At 41.7% G+C, this 26909-nt stretch overlaps 1 protein-coding gene across 2 annotated transcripts in view; it reads left to right on the forward strand.

Annotated features, from left to right (window-relative positions):
- KLHL26 (kelch like family member 26) overlaps window positions 1–26680 on the forward strand; it is a 45846-nt gene extending 19166 nt beyond the window's left edge. Inside the window, exons 2-3 of one of the 2 annotated variants that reach the window (XM_075610858.1) lie at window positions 13187–13369; window positions 23928–26680. In XM_075610858.1, the coding sequence (XP_075466973.1) occupies window positions 13187–13369; window positions 23928–25509 (1765 nt within the window). In that variant the 3' untranslated portion in view covers window positions 25510–26680. The remainder of the gene's footprint in view (window positions 1–13186; window positions 13370–23927) is intronic. The other variant, XM_075610859.1, reaches the window with a different exon arrangement.
- Window positions 26681–26909: the final 229 nt, after the last annotated feature.

A 26909-nucleotide genomic window follows, 5' to 3' on the forward strand; every position in this document is an offset into this window, starting at 1 on the left:
TCTAAATACCTGTGCATGTGATTAGAAGAGCAGGTGAGGGAGAACTAGAGCCATTGTAATCTGTGGTCTGGATTTTCCATCCAGCTGCCTGAGGTAATGGGAAGCTGTGGAACGGATCATTTGTAACTATTCCTGCACTTTCTGCTCTAAAATGGGGCAGAAAGCTGCCTAACATCTTTGGACTATGTCACAATATATTGAGCGCATGCGCGACGGGTACAGGATTGGCGGCTTAATTTGACAGCTCCGCTAACTCCCGGCGCAATAGTACACTATAAGCACTAAAATACCCAAAGTATCACCTTAAAAATACACGCACAGACAGACGAAGCGGCGGCGATGCCAACAACGCGTGCAGTTATTCAGAAGACAAAGAGGAAATCTATCGATTTGCGCTCTTACTTCTGGAACTCAGACCAGGCTAGAAACAGAGAGGAGGCTGCAATGTCGCTGGGCGGGAGTTTCGACACGGACTCCACACATGACCGGGGGGAACAAGCGGAGGAGGCAGAAATGCAGCCGGTATTGAGACAGGATATGGCAAAATTCCTCACGGATATAAAATACTTTTTCCGCAGTGGGGTGGAAGGGCTGAGAAAAGACCTACAAAGCATTGGGGAACATACACAGGATTTGGAACAAAGAATGGAGACCTCCGTGGAGTGTCACAAACACACAGCGCAGGAGATCACACAAATTACAAAACGTTTGGTTGATTTGGAGGATAAGCAGGAGGATGGGGAAAACAGGGATCGGAGAAATAACCTGCGAATAAGGGGCATACCTGAGGAAGTCCTGGATGTGGAGGAGTTCGTGGGCAGATGGATGGAGTCCCTGCTTCCAGATAAAAGGTGGCGGGGCCGAGAGTGGGAAGTAGGGCAGGTTAGCTAAAGGAAGTGTCTGATAAGATAAGACGATGTAAAGAAGGAGAGTAGAAAGAAGAGCATAGGATTGGAGCGGAGGATGAGGAGAGGTGTATACTTATATCTGGAGCTCTGGATACGGGTGGAAATAATTACATGAGAATTTCCAGATACTGGAGGACAACAGCAACCCTCTGCATGCACATGGCAGAACAACCAGAACAGAGGTATAGGGAGCGGAATAAAGGTGAATAACAGAGTTATATAGTTAATACGTTTGGATAGAGATTTTGTAATAGAGATTTTTACAAAGTACATTACTTAGGATAAGGTTAAATCAACGGAAGAGAGTGCCGGGAGAAGGGCGGAGGCCCCGGCACCCTGGCAGTAGGCATGTGCCTTGGCCCCACTGGGGATATTACATCAGGGCCAGTGGAGGAAGACCCAGGGGAAGTGAGACTCCAACAGAGTCGGCCCTTCGGTCCCTAGAAGGAGGGAATAGGGAGAAGGCACATTGCCCCTGGGCACAAAAGCTTGGGTCCAGTAAAACCAGTTATAGCTCAATGCTGATATTGTTTAATTTGTCAGTTATGTTGTATGTTGTTTTGTTTTCCCTCTTTGTTCCTGTGAGTGTTCCCTTCCCCCTCACCCTGAACCCCCACACATATCATACTCTGGATCGGTTCGGCGAAGGCAAGGTAGCAGAATGTCGGCCGCAGTCCCTTGGCAGGCTCCTGAAAAGACATCAGATTTTGGTAAGCAACCTTGTACACGTAATACAATGGCTGTAACTTGGGTATCACATAATGTTAAAGGCTTTAATAGCCCTCAAAAGAAGAGAATTGCATTTACAGAATATAAAAAGAAAAAAACAGACGTTTTATTTCTACAGGAGACTCACTTTAGTGCTAGACATACCCCTTGGTTTTTAGATACTCACTTCCGCCAGTTCTATCTAGCGTCCGCGTTGGAGAAAAAAAGAGGTGTGGCGATACTGTTCCACAACAGCTTCCCATTTCAAGTAGATAAGATTAAAAGAGACACAGGGAAGATACCTTATCTTGACGGGGAAAGTACATAACAGTTATATAACGTTGGCGTCGGTTTATGCCCCATGTGAAAATGACCCACAGTTCTTTTGTTCGTTTTTTGAACAACTGGATAGGGTGGCGGAAGGAAGCATAGTGATCGCAGGAGACTTCAACAAACGGTTAGACCCGACAGTGGATAGATCACAACAGAGGAAATGAGACAAGACCGTAGGGGTGACAGCACTTTGCCAGGGTATCAGAGACAAACAATTAGTTGACATTTGGAGAGAACAGCACCATGGAGAAAGAGGCTTCACATTCTATTCGCACCCACACGACAGCTACAGTAGAATTGATTACTTCTTCATATCAAATAGATTGGTTTCACAGATCTCCTATTCAGGAATACAAGATATTTCATGGTCGGATCATGCACCAATTGAGCCGAGGTGCTCTCAAATTAGACTGGCCAGCCCAGGAGCAAATTGGAAACTAAACAAATCCTTAATTAAGATACCTGAGTTAGCACAAAATATAAAAGAAGAGATCTCACAATTTTTTAGGATAAATATAGGCAATATGGAGTCCCATGTCACTTTATGGGAGGCTCACAAGGCCACAATGAGAGGTGTCCTGATAAATATAGCAGCAGGCAGAAAAAGAGCGAGAGAGGCTAAAATGACCCAGCTAAGGGACAAGCTCCATGAGCTCTCTATACTGCATAACCGAACTGGTAGAGAGGATTAATTAAAGGAGTTGAAGGATGTAAGAATAGAACTTAATCTACTCCTTACTTCCCAGGCTGAGAAGACACTGAGTTGGACAAAGAGGAAATTTTTTGAAAAAGTGAACAAGCCAGATACCATGATAGCGAGGAAAATTCGCAACAAACAACAAAACTACACAATTCACTCGATTTAAAACTTATTCTGGATCTAGGGTCATGTCTGGCGGTATGAATGAACCCAGCTAGCTTCAACTCAGCCCTCTTTCCAAAACACAACAAGTCCTGTATATTTTCTTCACTTTATTTAGGGAAAGCGGCAATAAAGACAGGCACTTGTGGATGAGATGTTTGTGTTGGAATAATGTCTCTCTGTGGGTGCTTTGTAGTAAGGGCAGGTGAAAAGGATGAGTCCCTGCCAGTAGAGCAAATTACAGAAGGTACTCACTCAGCCACTGTTGAAGGTGGAAAAGGAAGTGTGAGTGTATTCTGGGTAACAAGATAGCCTGGGGACAGACCATCTGTAGGCAAGGCAGAGGGGGAGAAAGCAGACTAGCCCATTCTGAGGGAAAGGCTGAGGTTGCTATAGCAACTCACTGAATATGTCTAAGTAAACAACATGTGTAGCAAAATGTTGCCCTTTCACATGCAGCAAGCTGCTGGAACAGGGGAAATAACAGGCAACTGAACTAGGGAAAAATGAATCCCATAGGCTGTAAAGAGAGACAGAGGAATATGGAATCTAGTTCCAGGACAAAACTAGAATGGGAGAGCAAATGGGAAAGACTGCAAATCCCAAACACATAGTTGAGGAGTTTAGAGCATATTACGAAAGAGTGTATGATGGCAAGAAGGTGAGACATAACGATAAAACGAGCAAAGCATTAGAGAAATTTCTAGCTGACTCGGATTTGCCAAGGATAACGAGGTTGGAGCGAGAGTTCCTAGAAAAAGAGTTTACAGCAGAACTACTACAAGATGTAGTTGCAAATCTCAAACCTGCAAAGGCTCCGGACCCAGACGGGTTTTCAAATCTCTATTATAAAATATTTATAGGGATTCTGACCCCGCACTTATTACGGATGTATAATAATATCCTAGCAGGGGGGTCCTTTTCAGACCAGATGCTGCAGGCGTCCATCTCGGTGATTTATAAACAGGGCAAGGACCCCATAAATTGTCCAAGTTATAGGCAGATCTTATTGATTATTTCGGATATCAAAATGTATTCCAAATTGATGGCCAATAGATTGAGTACTATTCATCCGGATCAGGTTGGTTTTTATCTAAAGTAGGCAAGCAGCCGATAATACTAGGAGACTAGTCGATACCATAGAATATATTAACACCAACAGGATCCTGGGAATCACATTAAGCTTAGACGCTGAAAAAGCCTTCGATAGAATTGACTGGCCCTACCTGGATGCCACGCTTGCAGCGTTTGGAATGGGGGACACAGTATCTTGGGCAATTAAAGCATTATACACAAACCCAACCGCTCTGGTAATCCATCAGGGGTTCCTGTCAGAATCATTGCAAATTAAAAGTGGCACAAGACAGGGCTGCCGCTCTCGCCCTTGTTGTTTGCCCTCTGCATGGAGCCACTAGCAGCCACATTCGAGGTAATAAGGATATCACGGGAATCCAAATTCGCTCTCAGGAATATAAAACTGCACTATACGCGGATGATGTTATTCTGACATTGTCTAGGCCCCTGGTCTCTCTACCCAACTTCTTTGACCTGCTGGAAACGTTTAACGCGATCTCAGGGTTTAAAATAAACCAAGCAAAATCGGAGGCTCTGAATTTGAATCTCCCAAAAGACACCGAAAAATTAATAGAGATTAACTTCAATCTGAATTGGCAACCCATAGCAATGAAGTATTTAGGAGTTAATCTGACTAGGGAGGGGAAGTCGTTATATAAGGCAAATTATCCAAAACTCTTACAGTCTTTGAGAAAGGAGCTGAAGGAATGGGCATTGTATGGTATCTCCTGGATTGGAAGAGTTTACAGTGTTAAGATGAACCTTCTTCCCCGTCTACTATATCTTTTCCAGAAACTTCCCATACCCATAGTACGGGCAGACATTAGAGACATGCAAGCTCAGATCTTCCAATTTATTTGGAAAAACAAAAAAGCAAGAATAAAAGCGAAAACACTGGTGAGGCCCAAAACAGCAGGCGGATTGGCGGTACCTTGCTTGTTCTCACACTATAAAGCGTCCCAATTGAGTCAAATTATTCAATGGCATTCAGATTCGAAATTATGTAGATGGGTGGAACTGGAGAGTGAACTTTGTGCCCCATTACAAATTCATAATTTAATTTGGTACCCAAAATCTAGACTTAAGAAGAACTCGGGACCGCTGTCCTCAATGCTCAACTCATTTGCAGTCTGGGAGGCAACCAAATTTAGATGTGCCCTGACCACTAGGAGCTCGCTGATGACCCCACTGTTTAGAAATCCTGATTTTGCTCCGGGGATGGACGAGGGACACTTTTTACTCTGGAAACAGAGTGGATATGGGAGGTTGAAGGATCTGGAGGGCAGAATTACTATTAAGACATTCACACAGATTCAGTCAGATAAAGGCATTCCGAACACAGAATTCTTTAGATTCCTCCAGATCCGGGCATTTTACACCAAACACACGAACCATCCTAAAGTGACAAATTTTGAAATGCTCTGTGTGCGTGGGCACGACACACAGGGACTCACATCTAGATTATATAGAGAAGTGATCGATCCTGGAAAAGGAGGCAGACAAAGACTTGACTACATGACTCAATGGGAAAGAGATCTAGGGGAAACATTAGAGGACGAAGACTGGAAGGACATACTTGAGGCAGTAGCAAAAACCTCGATCTGCACGACATTAAAGGAGAACTCATATAAAGTATTAATGAGGTGGTACCTCACCCCAGTTAGGTTATCTAAATTTGTACCAGGTTACTCCCCCTTATGTCCTAGACAATGTGGAGAGCCTGGGGACCTGTTGCACATGTTGAGGTCTTGCCCTCGCTTGAGCCCGATCTGGGAACAAATTCAGATTTGGTTAAAGAGGATTTTGGGCCTCGAAATTCCTCTGGATCCTTGGTTATTCTTATTAAATAAACCACTGGAGGGCTTGTCGAGAGCAGGGAATAAATTAGTCACCCATTTTGCGACGGCAATGAGGTGTGAGACAGCGGCATTGTGAAAACAAAACGCAATCCCATCAATAGAGAAGATTCGCAACAGAATTTGGTTTGTCTGCCAGATGGAGAAATTGACAAGCTTGGTCAATGACACTGGCTCAAATTTTCAAAAAGTCTGGTTTCCGTGGCTGGCGCAAACTGACATCACGGGGGTGAACAATGCCACAATTTGGCTGTGATAGTGAAAGGTGAGTTCTCCTTTGACGAATAGCAGTAACCATAGAACGACGACAGACGAGACAGATAGAGTGTTTACCAAAGTCCCAGATGAAGTGGTCAGAAAGGTCACGCGCAGAACTTGTAAAGTGAGTGGAAACACCTACAAGGGGATGGCAAACCAGGAGAGGCAGCGGTCCACAGAAGAACCAGTTGTTGTGAAATCAGGGTTCCTCTTCCCCCGCCCCCCCTCTCTCCTAATGTGTCGTCCCCCCCCCCCCCCCCCCGAGTCTATGTTCAGTGTGTTTATATGTGAGTTTCTTTGGTAGCACATATTGCAGAAAGGATGAACCATGTTATAATATGTATTACAACTGCTGTATCTTTGAAAAAATGAATAAAATACAAAGTTGAAAAAAATATATATATATATTTTATTTGCTATGATTTGTTTTGCCTAAGTTGGCTTTTGGGTTGGATTGAACCCAAGGGTTTCTTGAAGCCCCTCAAATATTATTTTACATCCCATGTGTTATTAAAATATATAACCAAAGAGGGAATTGACTGCAGAGTTGTTGAGGCAGTTTCAGGAACAAAAATAAAATGTGACCCTGTAGGAAACCTCAAGGATCACAATTGTCTGCTCCTATCCACCTACATTCCGGTGTAAAATAAATAAATGAATTAACATGGCATAATAAACAAGTAATGTTTTCATTATATGTACGGTATGCCAAGCTCCCAATTGCATTTCACCTTGCAACTTTGAATAAATTCATTCCAATTATCGGCAAGCATTCATTTGCAATACATGTTAATTAACTGTGATTGATTGCAAATAATGACATACAAATTTTACAAGCCTCCTTGTGTCACGTTAAATTGCACAGATGTGTTTAGCCTTTAAAACATATGGCCTAGTAAGTAAATAATAATAGAAAGGAATCACTGCATAGCAACCTTTTTTTTTTTGCTTCCTTTATTTATATGTACATTTTGTTTAAAGAGGCAAACTAAATGGCGCTTTAAAAAAAATAAAACACATTTTTGTTTTTGATATATGAAGCCTTTGATTTCCTTTATTGAAAACTACCTAAGCTACCAAATTTTGATTCCTTCACCTGTGATCGATCAGCAAAGATCCTGATTCCCAGGGTTCACTAAATGGCTGCCTTTCAGTTTCAATCCTTCAGTGAGTGTAACTTAGTAGCTACAATGTATTCTTATATTACTAAGATAATATTAGCTATTGTTACAGTTTGCAGCTCAAACTGCTGGGAATTTTGGCAACAAATTACCGCAAACAGGAAAGTGTTGCAAAGATCAGGGGAGGTGGGCTAAAGCCTGCTATAGAAATACAGAGCATCCTCCGATATTGCAATGCATTAAACCTTGAATTAAATAAATGGTAGTATTATCTAAAACTACAGAAGTGATGTATTTAAAAACACACAAGTACGATGTTGCACGGATTGCTCCTTTTTAATGGTGATTTAAATATTGAAAACAACATTCTGAGTCATGAAGATTTATGCCGCAATGTCTTTATTACACCATGTATAGCAGCATCATTTATTTCAGTATGTTTTCACTATATCACTAGACTTATTATCAATTGTGGTTATCAACAATACTTACTATGGTCCTAAGGGGGAACTTACACTGAATGGGCTATTTAATACACTGGTAACTGTTTGACTCTAGTGCCTAGAATGGACTCTGACCAACAATCACTGTATACTACCCACTGCATTTATTGACCTAGACTGTTACTAGACATAGAAGGGAGTACACCAGTTCCATCTACAAATAGGTTGGAATAGCATTGGTAATGTACCACGTTCAAACCTGATAGTGTGTACCATTCCAACATATGTCTGTATACTAACTAAGTTTTCAGTCTAGTTCAGTTACGCATCACCCCATGGGGAAATTTTAACATTTTTGTTTTGTGTTATGTATAGATTTTTAATGTCGTCGCTGATTTAATTAATAAAATGTATTTATTTTTGTTTTGTGAGATTATACTCACTTTAGTGTGTCGTTGGACAGGGGTATTATACCCCACCTAGTGGGACAATTGGTATCCCAGGCTAATTTAGCTGTTCAATAATACTTTGAGTGCAATTTACTGGGTCCTGTCTGTTAACCCTTAGTTAACTTGTTGTGTTGTGATTTAAATAATGCTAAGAAAGTGTAAAACTTGTTTTGCCTGCTATTTGGAACTGCCCCTTTTATCCTGTTAGACCTGCCATTGTAATAGTTTAACTTTCGTATTTGGAGGAACTTTAACAGGAGATCTCCCCTGACATGTAGAAAGCATGCATGGCTGTGAAAACATGCAACAATGATTCATGGAAATAATCCATTACATTCTTTAAAGTTGGATATCGTCTAAAGTAAACCTTTTTGTGGCAAAATAAAAAAACACTTGCTGTAGAGTGAGGGTGTATCCTATATCTATATCGATAAAGGGTCCCTATGGAACACAACGATTATGCTCCATAGCTGCAGCACGTATTTTAAATGGGACTTTGCTGGTCAACATTATACCATTAATGAGTCTTTCAGTGGGGGAGATTGAGTATTTCCTCTTCAAATGTGTTCCCTCCCTTATGAATACTAGTAAACATTGGTGTTACATTTTTTTTATTTGATCGTTTTGTCAACTCTTAGAAATTACCTAGATAAGATTCCCAAAATATGTATAACAGCCTGATTGCCACCTAGCTAAATGTGCATTAAAAGTCTCACTTACATACTCCTTATTACTTTTTACAAAGCTTTGTTGCGAGCAGTAAATATTTTAATTATTCGACCTAGCAAGGTTATTTAAAACCAGGGGCGTACCTATAGCCCGCGTTCTTTGGGGGGCCTGCTCTATAAGGTGACAATATTTGTCGCCAACTGCGCATGCGCGAATCATCTGCCGATCTGCTCGCAGCATGCGAGATTGGGACTTGCCGGGTGCTCGTGCGCGATCAGCGCTTGCCGGTTGCTCATGCACGACTGGCAAACTCCGATCACGCATGCACACGAGCAGCCGGCAAAATTTTGCCCGGGGTCCTGCGCATGTCCAGCTACACCCCTGTTTAAAGCTTCATTTTATTGGATTCTGAACTGGTCCAAGGCAGTGAGTTAAAACTGACATTGTAGGAGGTATTCACAAAGCTCAGATAAAGGGTACCAGAGGTCGATTTTGGCATCAATCGCCGTTAACAAGATCAAGCTCAGATGCCCGTTAGTCGAGCTTTGTAATTTTCCTCTATACTTCTTAATCCATTTATTGAGACTGATTTGTTTATTGCAGCATATGTATAGAGACCGCGTATAATGTGCGCACTTTTGTAAAACTGCTGTAGTATTACCAGAGTGCACAAAAAGACAGCATGGCCAGGCTTCTAGCCATTGTTTCAAAACAAAACCTATATACTGTACACCCTAAACTCAAGTACAAATGAATAACAGGGTCAGCAATCTGTACATGTGAGCCTGCCTAGCCACAATACACAATCTGAAAATCTCCTTAGTATCTTTGTTTTTCTTTGACGTGCAGTTGCATAAACTCCGATTAACTTGAATGGGAGTTTCCATAAGGTAGGGCCTGATTGACACGATCACACACTAATGAATATTCATTAAACTTTGTTATGGTTTAATGTATCTGAATGGGTGTTCTCTTCCATGGAATTGAAGGGGAATTAACGCCTGTTTGGGTGTGTTGACCTATAACAGAGCTTGATGAATCTGGGCGTTAGAAATGCAAAGCGTTTGTTACCAACATTACAGTTGTCCCCAGAAAAAGATCAGAGAGAGGACAAAAATGTTTGACGTGTAAGATATGCAACTGTAAAATATATCCTTGTTAATGACGGTCTGAAAAACATGGACAACAGCGTTACTTAAAGATAAGACAGGAGAGGCAACTACAGTAGTATTTCAGTTCCCAAACTGGAAACTTTTCCAAGATGTATTTATTTATACTTGATTATCAATTTCTTACAGAACAGTTTAGTCTAAACACTTTGCAGGAACCTGATACTGTACATAACCCTCCTCTGTGCGACAATCTTGTGATCACTATCAGAGTATTACCGACTTAACTCCATGAGCTCCTGGACAACTACTGGACCTGCAAGTATCCATTTCCTATAGAAATGCAGGACTAATGAAAAACAAAATGTATAATATTCGAGCAACAAAACAAGGACTGGATCAACATTTCATGGATTTGAGTCAGACTACTATGACATAAGAGGTCCTCTCCATCTTCTGGTTCCCTGAGCGTGGATAGAAGTAGTCTCTTAAAATACAAAAGTGTGCACAACAGATCACCAGGGGACATTCTGAGATTGTACTTCCTTGCCCCTGTGACAAGCTCTAGTGCTGTTACTTGAATGTCAAACGGATGGCATGGGGTTAAGTGAATAGTGTGTATGTGTATCTATATCTATATCTATATCAGTGTTCAGTAGTCAATGTGACCTTTTTTATTAAGTCTTCAGAAGCCAAGATACAGCCTCAATATAGCTTATAAGAGGTATATAACTTCATTTTTAGAGCAGATTGTACTCAACCGGAACAGCTGCACCCCCCCCCCCCCCCTTCCGCTCAACAAAACTTTGGCACCTAAAAATTCTAGCTGGCTCTCAAGTTAAAAATAAATAACAAATAAATAAAAAAAAAAATCACTTAAGTTATCTTAGAAATATAAATATGTTGAGTCTATAAGATCTTGAAATCAGGAGTTAAAGGATATGCAACATTTTACCTTGAGGCTATGATAATGCATTCTTATCTAGTGCTTTTATCCAAAGTCCTGTACAAATACAAGATTACACATTTACCAGTTACAGTTGGTTCATATTTTATTTATTTTGGAAGTTTGAAAGGCTGAGTTAACCTTGCACCTGTTAATATGTGGTTTGCACATATGTTAAAGGCATCTTCGATATCCATAATCACATCTGCAGCTTGGTAGCACGATCTCTGTACCCTGATGGCAACATCTTTGCAGTCTTCTTCAGTGTTTTATCCTATTTGAGTATTGTGTTTGCTTATAATATTGATCTAGTTAAAGAGTAGCAATATTTTATCTCTTAGATGGTGATCAAAATATATGCAGAATGTTTCAGGCACAGTGAGTCCCTGCCATGATCATCCAATCATGGAGATAGCGACTTGCCTATGGCTTTGTCCATAGTGAAAGCGAACGCGAGCGCTACAATGCTACATGCCTCGCACGAGCTTTCCTCTCCGGCGATGTGGACTGTAGGTTTTTGGAAAGTGAGCGAGGGGGTGGGTGCGGTCATGACGTGGGGGGCGTGCAAAGGAAGTGTCATGCATGAGAACACGCCTTTAGCAAATAATAAAATGCATAATGCCATGCAATTTACAGAAGTATTCTGCAAACATATATATATATATATATACACACACACACACACACACACACACACACACACACACACACACACACACACACACACACACACTATGCATCTAATTAACAATTTTTTGGTATGTTTCTGTGAGCTGATTTCTTCTATCAATTGAAAGAGAACTTAAAATCTAATTAACTCTGTGAGTTGATTAGGCAAACTCCTCCCTTAATAGTTAGTCAAATGCATGTGATCAGAGTATTTAAGACAGTCTATCTTGGCTGTGAAACATCTTAAGTGTCACATTTAAAGTGTCTGTAGAATTAATTTGGGAGTTGAAATTGGAGGTGAAGATTAGAGGAAGATCTGGACTCTGCAAAATAACTTTGCAACTTTGCAACTTTGCAACTGTGAGAACTTGATTTTCTAAATACTATGATAATGTGTACTCTTCCTATCTTCCAATAACTGGGATGTCTCTCCTCCTGCATCTCGCTATGCCCTCCCTACTGCCTTTTCTGTTGACTGTTTCCTAACTCCTTTTTGAACGTCTCTGTTCTCTCCAACTTCCCCACTGCACCATTATTTATACACCTCTCTCCCAACAACTTCTTTGCCCCTCAATAAAAAACACCCACACAAATCCTCTATTCACACCCTCTAACTACTTCTTCCTGCTGCTGGGGATCTCCCCTAAGCCTGAACTCAGACATACACACCTACCTGATCTCACCCACGCCTCCCTGCCATCTCTTCCCCTGTAAATGGTGTTAACCTTCTGGTTTAATACTGACTAACCGTAAAACTCGCCTCACAAATCAAGCATCCCAATAGCCGGCACTGATGGCTATTGTCCCACACCCACAGTAACTCCTACCAACCATTGTGACCAAGCACTGCCATCTACAGCACTTATTCCCTCACCTGCTGTCTCTGTAAGTCTCCCATCAAAACACTTAGATTGTAAACTCTTCGGGGGAAAGAGATTTCCTTTCCTATTGTCTGATTTTGCTGCGCTTATTGTATTATCATAATCCCTGTACTGTATTCTTTGTGAAGCACTGAGTACACTTGTGGCGCTATATAAAGAAAGACATACAATACTACAATATGTCATGCATGAAAACATGCCTTGTTAAAAAAAAATTTTTAGAAAATGTGATGCATTGAAATAAGCACTGTACACTACCAAATTTTTTTTTTACAATTATATACAAGTAATGGACAATACATCAGAAATTTCTCTCCATAAATTATCATTGATATTTCTGTCATGGTATGAATGAAAGATTCCTGTTTGTAAACCTCAGAAATCAAATTTTCAATAGTTGAGTTGTCCATATCCTCACAGCAAGCACAACTCCACTGACAAAAAGTAATTTGAACAGTATCCAGGCAGAATAGCTTACAAAATTCTCATTGTCTGTTAGCCGCTCACATGACCAGCCTGCCTCACTGCAATAGCAAACAAGTTTGTCTCCTCTGCTTTTAGTATCCTTGTATCTCACGTGCAAACTCGTGCTCAATATGGCCATGTGCTTTGGAATACACACGTTTGTTTGTAGCGTGAGCTATGTCGCTCGCTCCATATCTTGCACTATGGACGAGGCCTACGTTCACAAGAAGAGCTTACACTGGGATTCAAGCTGAGTTTTCCTACCTAAATAGCTGTGACGTTACCACTGAACTATTACTTCAATTGTCCCTGGTTTTATTAAGCATCTCTGCAACATAATGGTTTAATCTCTGCAGCCCTTTATAATATTTAAGTATTCAATGGCATATAACACTGATCTAGTCAATGAGTAATGTTTTTTGTTTTGCTTTATAGCATGGCTGCCAAGAACAGCATCCTGAAGTGTTCCTTTTCGGCTCCTGGCCATAGCACAATCCTCCTGCAGGGACTAACTGCACTGCGGGCTCAGGGGCAGCTCCTTGATGTGGTTCTCACTATAAACAGTGAAGTCTTTCAAGTGCACAAAGTGGTCTTGGCTGCCTGCAGTGACTACTTCAGGTGAGATGGGAAATCCTGAGAGACATCTTTACTGCTACTCTCTGACCAATAAGAAAGCTTCTGCTGTATAGATTCTGTTGCAGGATGTAATACCTTTTACAACTGAAATTGGAGATCTGTTTGACCTTAACAATAAGGACTCAACTCCCCCCCCCCCCACGCCCCTTCCCTCCCCCCTCCTCTCCAGATATCATTACTTTTAGTTTTTACCCACCTAGAGATTGTAAGCTCTCCGGGGCAGGAACTTCTCCCAATGTTACATTTGTCTTGATGCACTTATCCCATCTGCATTGTTATATTCCAAGCATTGTATTGTGAAGTTCTGCGTACCTGGTTGGGGCTCTACAAATATACATACATACATATTTGGATTGTCAAAAAATGGCTGACTTACAACTTCCTTGGCAACATCATTGGAATGAGACCGCAAATGAGCATTGATGGAAATGGGTGGGGAGATTTAACCTCCCTATGTGCAGTATTTCTATATATTTTCAAACCCACATACCCTATTTGACCCAAAGAAAATGGCAACATTTTAGAACAATTTAATTGGATTTCTTAAACCTTCTACAGAAAACATTTGGCATGGGGGCGATGGTGAACTCCCATTTTTATTAAGCGTTCCTATTGCACAAGATGCCTCCCAGCGCCACAAGACCCCTTATAACCCATTTACTTGACTAGCACTGGATTGCAAATATGGCCTAATAGCGTATCTTTCTCAGCGTGGACTGTTTGGGGGGGATGCATGTCAGTCTAGTGTCTTTGTCTTCATTGGCCTGCATGAGCCCCATCAAAGGGTCAGTAAGGAGAAAGGAGGGAGCCACTTTGCTTGTGCAAACTCTTGTTGAACAAAATGAAATTAGAAACTGCAGAACGTTGCCATGCCTGAAATGTTGGTTCTGTTATTTGCTTAGCTACCTAGCCATTTAAATCACAGCAACAACCAACAGAAGCCTCCTCCTACACTTCTTCAAAGTGTGCAATGTATTGTGGTGAGGGAAGTGGGTCTCACACATACTGTCTTTCTGTAGCACAGGAAAAGAGACAGCAGCACTTCATTGTACTTGAAAAAGGTTTAATAAAAAGTGATCTAGAGCAGGATTGCGCAAACTTCTGATGCTGCGCCGCCCAGCATTCACCCCCTCGGTGCTTGCGCCCCCCTTACCTGCCTGTGGGTGTCGGCTGGGTCATGTGACGTGATGCATTGCCAGGGCAACTGGCATCAACGCGGGGTCATGTGATGTCACATGACACCGTGGCGTCAAATGCCATGTCAACACGTTATCTGAAGTCGGCTGAACCTTCGGTAAGTTCGGTTGCAGAGGCCTCACGCATTCCCCCAGTATTTAAATGCCTTGGGGAAGAGCGCAGGGCCTCTGCAACCGCCTGCGCCCCCCAAGAAAATCCTGCCCTCCTCCTTGTTTGCGCACACCAGATCTAGAGGTTCCCGCTCCACTCCCCCAAGATGGCCGCCTGGATCATGCACTGGGCCTAACAAGAAAGCTACACACCGGGCTGGTCCTGGTGGGTGATCTGGGTGCCGGTGGAGATTAGCAGGAGAGAGGCCCTGTCGGAGCGGAGGGCACAGAGCCGTGGGAGAGACCTGAGCGGCTGAAATATCGGGTCACCGGAGGTCTGCTGCTCCGGTGAGTAGGGAGGCGATCGGGTAGCTGAGGAGAGGGCTCGATGATCGGGAGGCACTGAGGGAGCTGCAGATTCCCCTGTACTTGGTGGGTGGTACGAGCCCACTGCCAAAGGGTACCCGAGAGAGCCTGACAGTGGGGCAGGCCTGCAGAGGGCAATAGCGGCCATCTTTCACTCAGGAGGCAGCAGGTGCCGCTGATGTACATTAATGGCGCTATATAAATAAAGACATACATACATACATACATACATACATATGTTGGCCTTAGCCAAGACGTAAAATGTACAAAGAAATAAACTGATTAAAGGCTGGCTAGGGTCTCCTATCATAACTAGTCATAACTTCTGGCATCAAATTTGATCAAATATGTAATGTGACATAGGCCAAAGCATATACAACCCACAGTCATAACAGGTTGAAATAGACAGAATATTAGAGACCAGGACTAAAATATCCCCTATTGTATCATAAAAGTTCCCATAAGCTGACATACCGTGGTATTATGTGGGGTACCCTCCGCACTCTTCGTGCTATTATATGTACAGATATTGTGTCGGACATCAGACTACAAATGAATAACAGATGGTTTCAATCCCAAAATGAGCAGATTATCTATATCCAAAAATTCCTTCACATATAGATGGACATGTCGGCTTGACTGACTACAATGGTGCTAAAATTCGGATAGATATAGGTATGAAGTAGTCTCATTTATGTAACTGCATTATATTTATGGTAAAGGATGGAGGGCCCCCTCGTCACATGATCCAAATTGCTGCACAAAGATGAATCCATGGTGGCCATACAAAGACGGATATGTAGTAATCGAAGCAGTAAACTCACATGCCACAGGTTTATACTTGCTGTAGCATAGCACATAAAGTGCCTCGCTTATTTTACTGAAGAAAATGGCATTTCATTGTTCTACATGACAGACACTTTGAAGCTTTTCACTTTAGTTCTGATACGTAGGTGTGGATAATATTACAGAACATTATAATAGGACCATTTGGAATCCTGAATGATTTGTTATTGCAAATAATTTTAGTGCACTTTTGCTGTCAAGTGTAACTGCCTTGAATGCTTTTGTTTTTTCTGTAAATAGCTGTTTTTTTTGTTAGTTTATGCGGCCATGGATTTGGACCATTGTCTCCAGAACAAAAGAAAGTGTAATTTTATTAAAACAGCCGTTTGCTCCAGAGTTCTTTACCAAGCTGCAAAATGTGCTGTTCTACTTTCGTCATTTGTTCCTTGATTCTTAAATCAATTATGTTAGATCGTAAAAAAGAAAGAAAGCGGAAAGCAGCAGAATTAAAATGGCTACTAACAGTAGCATAACTAGCGTCCCAATAAACCCTGCAATGCGGGGGGACCAAGCCGGCTGGTGCTGGAAGTTGGGCCCGGCGGCGACCAGAGGTCGGGCCCAACTTCTGATTTTGGCAGCTGGGACCTCTGCTTGCTGCGGAGGCCGGGCCCCCACTCCTCCGTCGTCAATTCCTCCTCCCTGCCTGTTTCACTGCCCAGTAGTTAGGCAGGCAAGTCATCGCCGAGCAACACTCTCTGCATCTAGCTCCCACCTCCCACTGTCCCACACCGACGCATTCAGGACCAGAGCAGGTCTATCCACCCCCCCCAGGTGAAATTCATTGAGTAGCAGCCGGATTGAGTCCGAAGGAATTGAGTGTGAGGTGGGAAGGGGGATTGTGTGAGAGATGGGTGGGGGAGGGTTGAGCTAGAGGGGGATAGTGAGTGTGGGGAGAGAAATAGATGGGAGAGTGTGAGAAGCAAGCAAGAAATAGAGGGGGGTGTGAGGTCAGGCGGCGGGGGGGGATGGGGGGTTCATTGGCTCGCAAGGCCACTATACACACACACAGAATAAATACCAGCATGAAAATCTAAATTAAAAATAGATTTATATGGTTGTAATTCATCTAATATTTAGTCAGTTTTTTTGCATTTAGTTTTTCAAAGTAGCTTTACACACGCACACTGTATGTGTAATTATATATTTATATATCAAGATCGTCGTTTTCAGCCCTTGCCAACCCACTGCTGGATGAAGGCCTCCCCAAAGATCAGGGGGCGTGGGAGAGTCCACTCACTGTTTGTTTTTGTGTTTTTTTATGTAGCTTAATAAATCTTTTTTAATTCTCCCTGCTGGTGAGTTCCCTATTTATTTTTTCTTTGGAGCGGCTGTTGCTTTGTTCTAATTTTGTACTACTTTACTGTGGTTGCAAGCCTTTCTTCTCCACGTTGCTCCAACAAATCTTATTTTTAGTTGTAGTCTTTGGTTTTTATTTCCCTTGGAATAGAGTACCATCTTTGTCAAGTAATCGTTTCTTGCGATATGTCCGGCCCACTGCCACACACACATATACACACATACACATGCATGCATACACATACATGCATGCATGCATACATAGACAAAAAGAGAGATACCGGCGCCTAATAAGTCCAATTAGGTATTAGTCCTGGATATCCAGATGGAATAGTTCAAGTCCCAATGATGACAGCTTAAGCAATCTTGTAATCAAGGGGTGACCAGATGTAACTTCATCCGTGTAGTATGGAACATGGAATGAAAAGAACACAGAATTTAGTGCAACACAGCTAACAAAAAATCACAGACATAACCTCACAAACCAGCACAAACAAGACACACAAACGCAAAGCTGAAAATAAAAAGTTAGTTTAATACAACTATAAAATAATAAAATGTGGGACGATGAGAAACTGAATAAGCCGGTCCGGTAGAGTAAAACTGAAACACTACTCACAGGACGGCTCTAGAACACTAGCAATGAGCGCCGAATAGGCGGATGTAATCTGTCCTCCCTGGGCTGAGAAGTTGAAATGACCGCAACTTTCCTCCATACACCGTGCTCCTCGAGACCGGAAGTGACGTCACCGGATACCGGATACTCCGTCACAGGTAGGCGGGACTCTCAGCTGGATTTTCGAGCAGAGATTCTTCTTAATTCTGCTCCAGGGGATCAGCACTCAGCTCTCTTCACATCAAATTGTCCAACAAAGTGAAAGAAACCAAACGCGTTTTGTGCGCTTACGCACGCTTCCTCAGGGAATATGTGGGTAACTAATCCCTTTTTAATGTTGTATATATGCTCATATATTCTCCGTTGGAACGTTCTACTCGTTCACCCAACATATTGTAAGCCACAAGGGCATTGGAGTAAATATATGACATATATTGTGTGGCAGTTAATAAATGACCTGATAGGGTAAATATTATGAGTTATATTAGATCTAAACGTCTTTGTGGTGCAACTATGTGAACATGCCAAACATTTTGTACATTTAAAAAAAGCCTTTTTCTAACTTAGCAGTTTGAGACGCAAAAGTTTTGCGTCTCACACTGAGGTACTTAAGCAGAAATTCGTTGATAGAAATTATCCAGAGAGTCTTCTAGATGAAGCAATAGAGAAGGCAACCAATCTAGAAAGGGACCATCTGCTTAAATATAAGAAAACAGATCCAAAAAATAAATTCCATCAGATGGTGTCATTCATTACACAATATAATGAGATGGCACCAAAGATCAAGCAGATTATTAATAAGTATTGGTCAATTCTTCTGAGGGATAATACCCTAGCCGAAATTCTCCCTCCAAAACCTACTATCATATTTACAAAGGCCACAAATTTAAAATCTAAATGGGCTCCAAGCTGCCCACTTAATTATTCTAAACAAACTGCTAAGTTAGAAAAAGGTTTTTTTAAATGTACAAAATGTTTGGCATGTTCACATAGTTGCACCACAAAGATGTTTAGATCTAATGTAACTCATAATATTTACCCTATCAGGTCATTTATTAAGTGCCACACAATATATGTCATATATTTACTCCAATGCCCTTGTGGCTTACAATATGTTGGGCGAACGAGTAGAACGTTCCAACGGAGAATATATGAGCATATATACAACATTAAAAAGGGATTAGTTACCCACAGTGTGTCCCATCACTTCCTCACACATCATAACCAAAACCCTAAAGGGTTAATCTGTCAGGCCATTGAGACCATTCAAGCTAGTACAAGAGGTGGGAATAGGCTGCAGAGATGCAGTATGCGTGAGGCATACTGGATCTATGAATTACAGACACTCTCTCCGAGAGGTCTTAATATTGACTTTGATTTAGGGGCTTTTTTATAAATTTATGACGTCATTGCGTCAAGGTGCATGCAAGCATTTGTTCTGATACCATTATGTATGTATTATATCTTCTATGGTTGTTTTATGTTTAGTCATGTGTAGATATTCGTTGTGTATTGTTTATTGTTCCTTGTTTATGCGAAGCTGTTAAAATGTCAGTGTTCTTTACACCAAGTGTCAAGTAGGTATTGCTTTAAGAAATGTCTTTATTGACTGGCCAATCAGACCAGTTTTATACGGATATATACCAGGGCACCACTGACATGACTCATATTCCCTGAGGAAGTGTGCGCAAGCGCACGAAACGCGTAGGGCTTCTTTCGCTCTGTTGGACGATTTGATGTGAAGAGAGCTGAGTGCTGATCCCCTGGAGCAGAATTAAGAAGAATCTCCGCTCGAAAATTCCGCCGAGAGTCCCGCCTACCTGTGACGGAGTTTCCGGTATCCGGTGACGTCACTTCCGGTCTCGAGGAGCCCGGTGTATGGAGGAAAGTTGCGGTCATTTCAACTTCTCAGCCCAGGGAGGACAGATTACATCTGCCTATTCGGCGCTCATTGCTAGTGTTCTAGAGCCGTCCTGTGAGTAGCGTTTCAGTTTTACTCTTCCCGGACCGGCTTATTCAGTTTCTCATTGTCCCACATTTTATTATTTTATAGTTGTATTAAACTAACTTTTTATTTTCAGCTTTGCGTTTGTGTGTCTTGTTTGTGCTGGTTTGTGAGGTTATGTCTGTGATTTTTTGTTAGCTGTGTTGCACTAAATTCTGTGTTCTTTTCATTCCATGTTCCATACTACACGGATGAAGTTACATCTGGTCACCCCTTGATTACAAGATTGCTTAAGCTGTCATCATTGGGACTTGAACTATTCCATCTGGATATCCAGGACTAATACCTAATTGGACTTATTAGGCGCCGGTATCTCTCTTTTTGTCTCTGTTTCATCTCTGATTGTACTATCAGTGTTCCACCAGGCTGCCTCAGACCCCATAGGGGGCTACTCTTATATAGAGTTTACTGTTCATTACCACATCATTAGCGCTACTCTACATCACCCTTTTTTCTCATGCATGCATACATACTCTTACATCACTAACATTCAGGGGCCATTTAACACCTTAAGTCATAAATTGCATACTGCAGATGGGGAGGGATAGCTTAAGTCGGGTACATTCCACCTTGATAAAGGGCGTGTCGCCCGAAACGCGTAGGTGCGTTTGCGTTGTTGCCTACTGAGGGGTCAGTTATGATCCAGTTATTCAAATAAATATCTTTATTTTTCATACGTGAGCCTCCTTTGCTTTTTTGGCAGTGCTCTGCTTTGTTTACCCTTCTTGCACATTCTTGCACATTCCAAGAAGCACCATTTTTAAGTAAAAACCTCTCTTGCTTTATCCATAGTAACACCGCCGGAAGAAGAGATCAGTGGATATCAAAAGCTCGCACAAATAAAAGCATTTAGTTAGCCACAGAACGGTATCGTCTATTTGTTTTTATTTTATATATACAGCTCAACCTCGTTATAATATGATCCGTTACAACACCGAACCGCTTATAACGCAGTCTGAGCGTGGCTCCCGTTTTTAAAAAGCTACGCTGCATTTTTTTTTTTAAATACAAATATTCAATGCTTTATTGCTAACAGACACACACTGGGAGAGACACACACGGAGAGACACTAATAAAAGCATTGGGCAAATGGGTTTATTTAGTAAATAATCTCTCAAGGATCAAACGGTTGGCAAGCGGATGATTACAGGATGATGATGAAAACCAAGCTACAGCTGAACATCTGAAGGGTAATTCTCCCAAGCGTGGCACAACAGCAATGTCCTTCCAAAGCCATAGTACCAATTCCTAAGGAAGTGGCCTATTATAACGGAGTGTCACCTAGAGCCGGTGGTTAATGCTGTATTTAGCCAGTAACATATGTGGCAAACAGTGGTCCCAATGCCTAATGGCAATTTCATATACTTGACAACAGGTCATTTAGCATAGCTGTTTTCAAGGGTCTTTTCTCAGTGGGGAATGCAGTTTGCTAATTACAGGATGTACCTTGACAGAATTACCAAAGTCTGTAAGCTGAAGAGAGAAGAATAGCAGGGGGAAAACAGCATACACCCTACCCGTCACTTTCTGTCTCAGCACTTCCTGTCTCTCTCTCCCACCGGTGCCTCATCCTGCTAACTCCCCCTCCCTCCCCCCGGATAGCCCAGGTTGGGCCGCTATGTGAGACAAGGCTGGGACGCCGGCTCGGGTGAGGTCTCGGCCCGCAGGCTCTAGCAGGGAGACATGGGGTTGGCGAGGGCAGTATAGGGGCAGGAGAGAGCAGGGCCTAATGGGGGCAGTGTGGGTGATCTGGAACAGCTCGCGGTGGCCATTTTCCCCTGCGATCCTGGTTATATCGCGGTCTCATTATGTGGACCCCGAGCACCGCGTTATAACGGGGTACAGCTGTGTATGTGTATAATGTAGCATAGTTTCCCCCACCTCATGGGAGATATGGTGGCTACTGTGTGTGTGGTGCGTTACCTGTGGTGTGTACCCCTCTAAAGCTGGATGGGGAGCTTAAGGGGAAACACAGCACCCAATAGCACATTTATTTGGTCACGTGTGCAGAAGTAATTTGTATAAACTTTTGACACTCTAGTGTTGCAGATATTCCAGCAGTCACATGGTTAAAAAAAATATGGTTTCCTAAAAACTGCTTTAGAACTTAAAACTCATCCGTGCAGCTTTGAAAGTTGCTGTGCATTCATTTCTCAGATAGTTATGAGTTCCTCGCTTGCCTCTAATTAAAGCAATAGATACTACTGTACATGTGTGTATTCTGGGATATTTTTGTTGGGTTTTTCACAGATCGGCTTAAGGCCCCACATTTGCAAATCTACTTAACACTGCTTGACGTTCAATTAACATTTTCAATGCCCTATGATGTACCAAATACACCTGTTTTTTGGGGATTTTTTTTTTAAAGGACTAATTACTCCATAACAGTGAAGCTCTCTGCACTTCAGTTTCTTGTACCTGGAGTATGATCGCTTTCCTGTGCGATCACATGACACGGAAGTGCCACCAGGTCAAGTGGCACTGAAGAGGTTAAATTGCAGTAAAAGTATCACATGACTATGGAGCCAAAAACACTGTGGCAAAGTAAAGTACCAGTAAAATAAGATTCACTGGGAGGTAGAACAATCATTTAATGGGTAATTAAGTTAACCACTACAGCTGGCCTAAAAGAAGGGTTGACATCATCATGTAGTACTGTGTATGTTGGGCGTGCAATATACTCTATTCGATGCCAATACAAATGTTGTACCCTTTCATTTTCCATTTGCCCAAGCTAAATGAATGCCTAAAACTTCCTTCCAAATAAAAGTGTGTGTGTGTGTGTGTGTTTCTCGATAGATACATACACACATCACACACACATCACACACACGTTTTTAGTGGAGAAGGAGCCAGATCCCAAAGCAAGGACCTTCTTTTTATTTTTTATTATTATGTTTTTAAGATCTAAACTGCAATAAATGTAGCTTTCAATAAAGAAATGTGGTAAGAAAAACAAAAAGCATGTATCCACTCCTAATAAAAATATTACAATCTGAATGCTAATAATGTAATAATTGTGGTATGTAGTTTGTTGATCTCAAGGGGGGGGGGGGGGGGGGAGGAATGGTGCTAGAACTCCAAGAATGAAAGACCTTTACAAAGAAATGTGCAGCAATACCTAATACTCTAATATTTTAGTTTTTCTAAAATTGGAACTGGGGGAGGGGGATGGGTCCCCCTGAGTTGGATTTCACTATTTTTAACTCCAGGGACACCTCAGTTCCCAAAATATTTACCTTTTTGATGTGCCATGCTTCTTGTCACTTTTGGTAAAATTCAATATGGCTGCCATCTAGTACAGCTCAACCCCGTTATAACGCGATCCATTACAACGCGAATCCGCTTATAACGTGATGCAAGCATGGCTCCCAATTTTCGTATTTATGAATACTTTACTACACGATTATTAGTATCTTAAATACTTTATTGTACAATGCATACAATTGTACATTATTTCTAACACAATCCGCTTATAGCGCGATGGGATTCTTTGGACCCCAAGCGCAGTGTTATAAGGGGGTTGAGCTGTACTACGATAGACAGAAAACCTTGGTGCTACATCCAATATGATAAATAATACAGTTAAATACTGTACTTATCTGTTTTTCTTTTCATAAGTGAGGGCATTTAGTTCAATTCTTTGGCCAAAACATTTTAAGCTTGCAAACCGCACCACGGTATCCCCTCTTTTGCAAGTCCTAACACGACAGCACTCGCAAAAGGCCCTTGGGTTCTGAGCTTACAGGGGCCGTGTGTGATAGGCTGCTATCTATGCCACACTTCCACGGGCAAGTAGGAAGCCGCCATGTCAGCAAAGCAGGACACTGCAGATTACTATTAAATGATCCTGATGGACTTTTTCATTTTTTACTGGCGCACACAGGCAAATATGTCAGAAATACTGGGTCCACAGAGCTAAGAATAGCGGTTTGGTAGTCCAACTCTGGGTGCCCCCATCTTAGGTTCTGTTAAAACAAACAAATACAAGGATTGCTGCTTTAAAACATGCCATATTTATTATTTTGTACATTGTAACATTACCGTTAAATGCAAAGTACACTTTTTTGTAATTCTCCTCAGAATGTGTAACATTTGTAAACTCACTCTGTTTTTCATCTTCAGGGCAATGTTTACAGGCGGGATGAGGGAAGCCAGTCAAGATATTATTGAATTAAAGGGTTTATCTTCAAAAGGACTTGGACACATTATTGACTTTGCTTATAGTGCGGAAGTCACTCTTGACCTGGACTGCATTCATGATGTCTTGGGAGCTGCAGTTTTTCTTCAAATGGTACCCGTTGTGGAGCTCTGTGAGGAGTTCCTAAAATCTGCCATGAGTGTTGAAACCTGTTTGAATATTGGACAAATGGCTACAACCTTTAACCTGGCATCTTTGAAGGAGTCGGTGGATTTATTCACATTCAAACACTTCCTTAAAATTTCTGAAGAAGACGACTTCCTTCATTTACCTTTGGAGAGACTTGTTTTCTTCCTTCAAAGCAGCAGGCTGAAAAACTGTAGTGAAATAAATTTATTTCATGCAGCAATTCGTTGGCTACAATTTGATCATTCACGTCGGGCCATTGCTAGTCAAGTTCTTTGCCATATTCGCTTTCCACTGATGGAGTCATCGGAATTGGTGGACAGTGTTCAGACTGTAGATATAATGGTAGAGGATGTTTTATGCCGACAGTTTCTTCTCGAGGCTTTTAATTACCAAATTCTGCCATTCCGGCAGCACGAAATGCAATCTCCTAGGACTATAATTAGGTCTGATGTCTCCTCTCTTATAACATTTGGTGGTACACCTTACACAGATAACGACAGAACCGTAAGCAGCAAAGTATATTACTTACCAGACATAAGTGCTCGTCAGTTCAAGGAACTCCATGCAATTGAGGTTGGCTGCAGCCACGCTTGTGTCGCAGTGCTGGATAATTTTGTTTACATAGTAGGAGGGCAGCATTTGCAGTACAGAAGTGGTGAAGGAGCTGTAGATGTCTGTTTCCGCTATGATCCCCATTTAAATAAGTGGCTTCGTATCCAAGCCATGCAAGAGAGCAGAATTCAGTTCCAGCTGAATGTCTTGTATGGCATGTTGTATGCTACCGGAGGACGAAATAGATCAGGCAGTTTAGCATCTGTGGAAAGATATTGTCCCCACAAAAATGAATGGACCCATGTTTGTTCTCTTAAGCGCAGGACATGGGGGCATGCTGGTGCTACATTTGGAGGTAAACTCTATATATCTGGTGGTTACGGAGTATCTGTCGAAGATAAAAAAGCCCTACATTGTTATGATTCTTCTCTAGACCAGTGGGAGTTCAAAACTTCAATGAATGAACCAAGAGTCCTCCATGCAATGGTTGGGGCAAATAACAGAATGTATGCACTCGGTGGGCGGATGGACCATGTCGACCGTTGTTTTGATGTGTTGGCTGTTGAGTATTATGTACCAGAGACTGACGTATGGACAACAGTGAGCCCAATGAGAGCTGGGCAGTCTGAAGCAGGCTGCTGTCTACTAGATAAGAAGATTTATATTGTAGGTGGCTACAACTGGCATTTAAACAATGTGACTAGTCTTGTCCAAGTGTACAATGTCGAAAGTGATGAGTGGGAAAGAGACTTGCACTTTCCCGAGTCATTTGCTGGAATAGCATGTGCGCCTGTTATTCTGCCACAGGTTGCAACTCCGAGGTAATCAAACATGAGATTGTCCTCTATGGACCTACACCTCCATGTGCATATTATTTTATTTTTTTTATTTTTTTTACTTCACAATATTGCACATGGAATAGAAGAGCAAACATTGATTTGAATGTGAATTTTGTTTTACATGCAAAAAAGAAAGAATTATGCATAATGTACGTACAAGCAGTGGATGTTTGTCTCGCATACAAGGCCTTTCTTATAAATGTTTGTGTATACCGTTAAATATTTCATCTCCGAGAAAAGCAATAAGGGACATGGGATGTATAGGTGAAAATCGTTTTAGCACACATCTGTTTTCCAGTAGGTAAATGTTCTTTGCACATAACTATCTACCTCTTGTCAAATAGGATGTGATGTCTTCCTGCATGATTTTTACTACATCTCCAGGGCAGTACTGTGACTTTTTTACTTTACAATAATATATACTGGGTATATAAAGGTGCGATGAAGGAGATATTGGTGCGATGAAGGTGCGATGTGGAGTATTGGACTTAATAGATCTATGATGTTTCGAGCGGAGTATAAAATCGCTAGAACATGCACTTTTTATGTCTCTGGATCCAGGATGACCAGGAGTGGCGTTCATTTAAAGAAAGAATGAACACCATTGTACCAATTTTTAATGCTAGTTAGTGGCGTCTCTAAAGTCATATGGAAAATTACATTACTTCCTACCTCTAAATCACAGGGTTATTTCTGATAGAGAAATATTTCTAATAAATTAGTACAAAATCTGTATAATTACCATGTAATGCAATATCTACCCCTGTCAACCATTTTGATGTGGTCATATTCAAACATTCTCTCTCAATTTTTGTTGGGGGGGTTATTTATTAAACTCAGATAGTGCAAATTGGGGCACTGTTATAGGGAAACTCCCACTGAATGTGTCTGTTTGCAGAAAGTGACCAAGCTTTCAGTGCGTCAAAAGTTTAGACTACCAATGTCCATGAACCTAGGTACACTTGGCAGTGAGACTGAAGGGGCAAATTTAATAGACCCAAGGTCATTCAATCCTATACTACAAACCCGTGCTGAAATCCATGAAGGTTGTGAGATTTAAAAGAGGTATTGGTTCTTTTCTGTGTTGCTGTGAATAAAGAATATATATATATGTCATTTCCCAGAATCCCTTGCTGCAGTGGAAGTGATGTGTGCTGGGCGATAATGGTGAAAGACAGGGTTGCAGACCTGTCTAAGACATGCAAATGAACATACAGTAATATTTCCATTTGCTATATGCTTTACTGTGGAGGGTTTTTGTCCCTTTTTTAACCACCATAACCTTAATAAGTGTGGTTATTAATAATACCACACTTATTAAGGTTATGGTGGTTAAAAAAGGGACAAAAACCCTCCACAGTAAAGCATATAGCAAATGGAAATATT

The sequence above is a fragment of the Ascaphus truei genome, chromosome 8, assembly GCF_040206685.1.
Source record: "Ascaphus truei isolate aAscTru1 chromosome 8, aAscTru1.hap1, whole genome shotgun sequence".
Classification (NCBI taxonomy): Eukaryota; Metazoa; Chordata; class Amphibia; order Anura; family Ascaphidae; genus Ascaphus; species Ascaphus truei.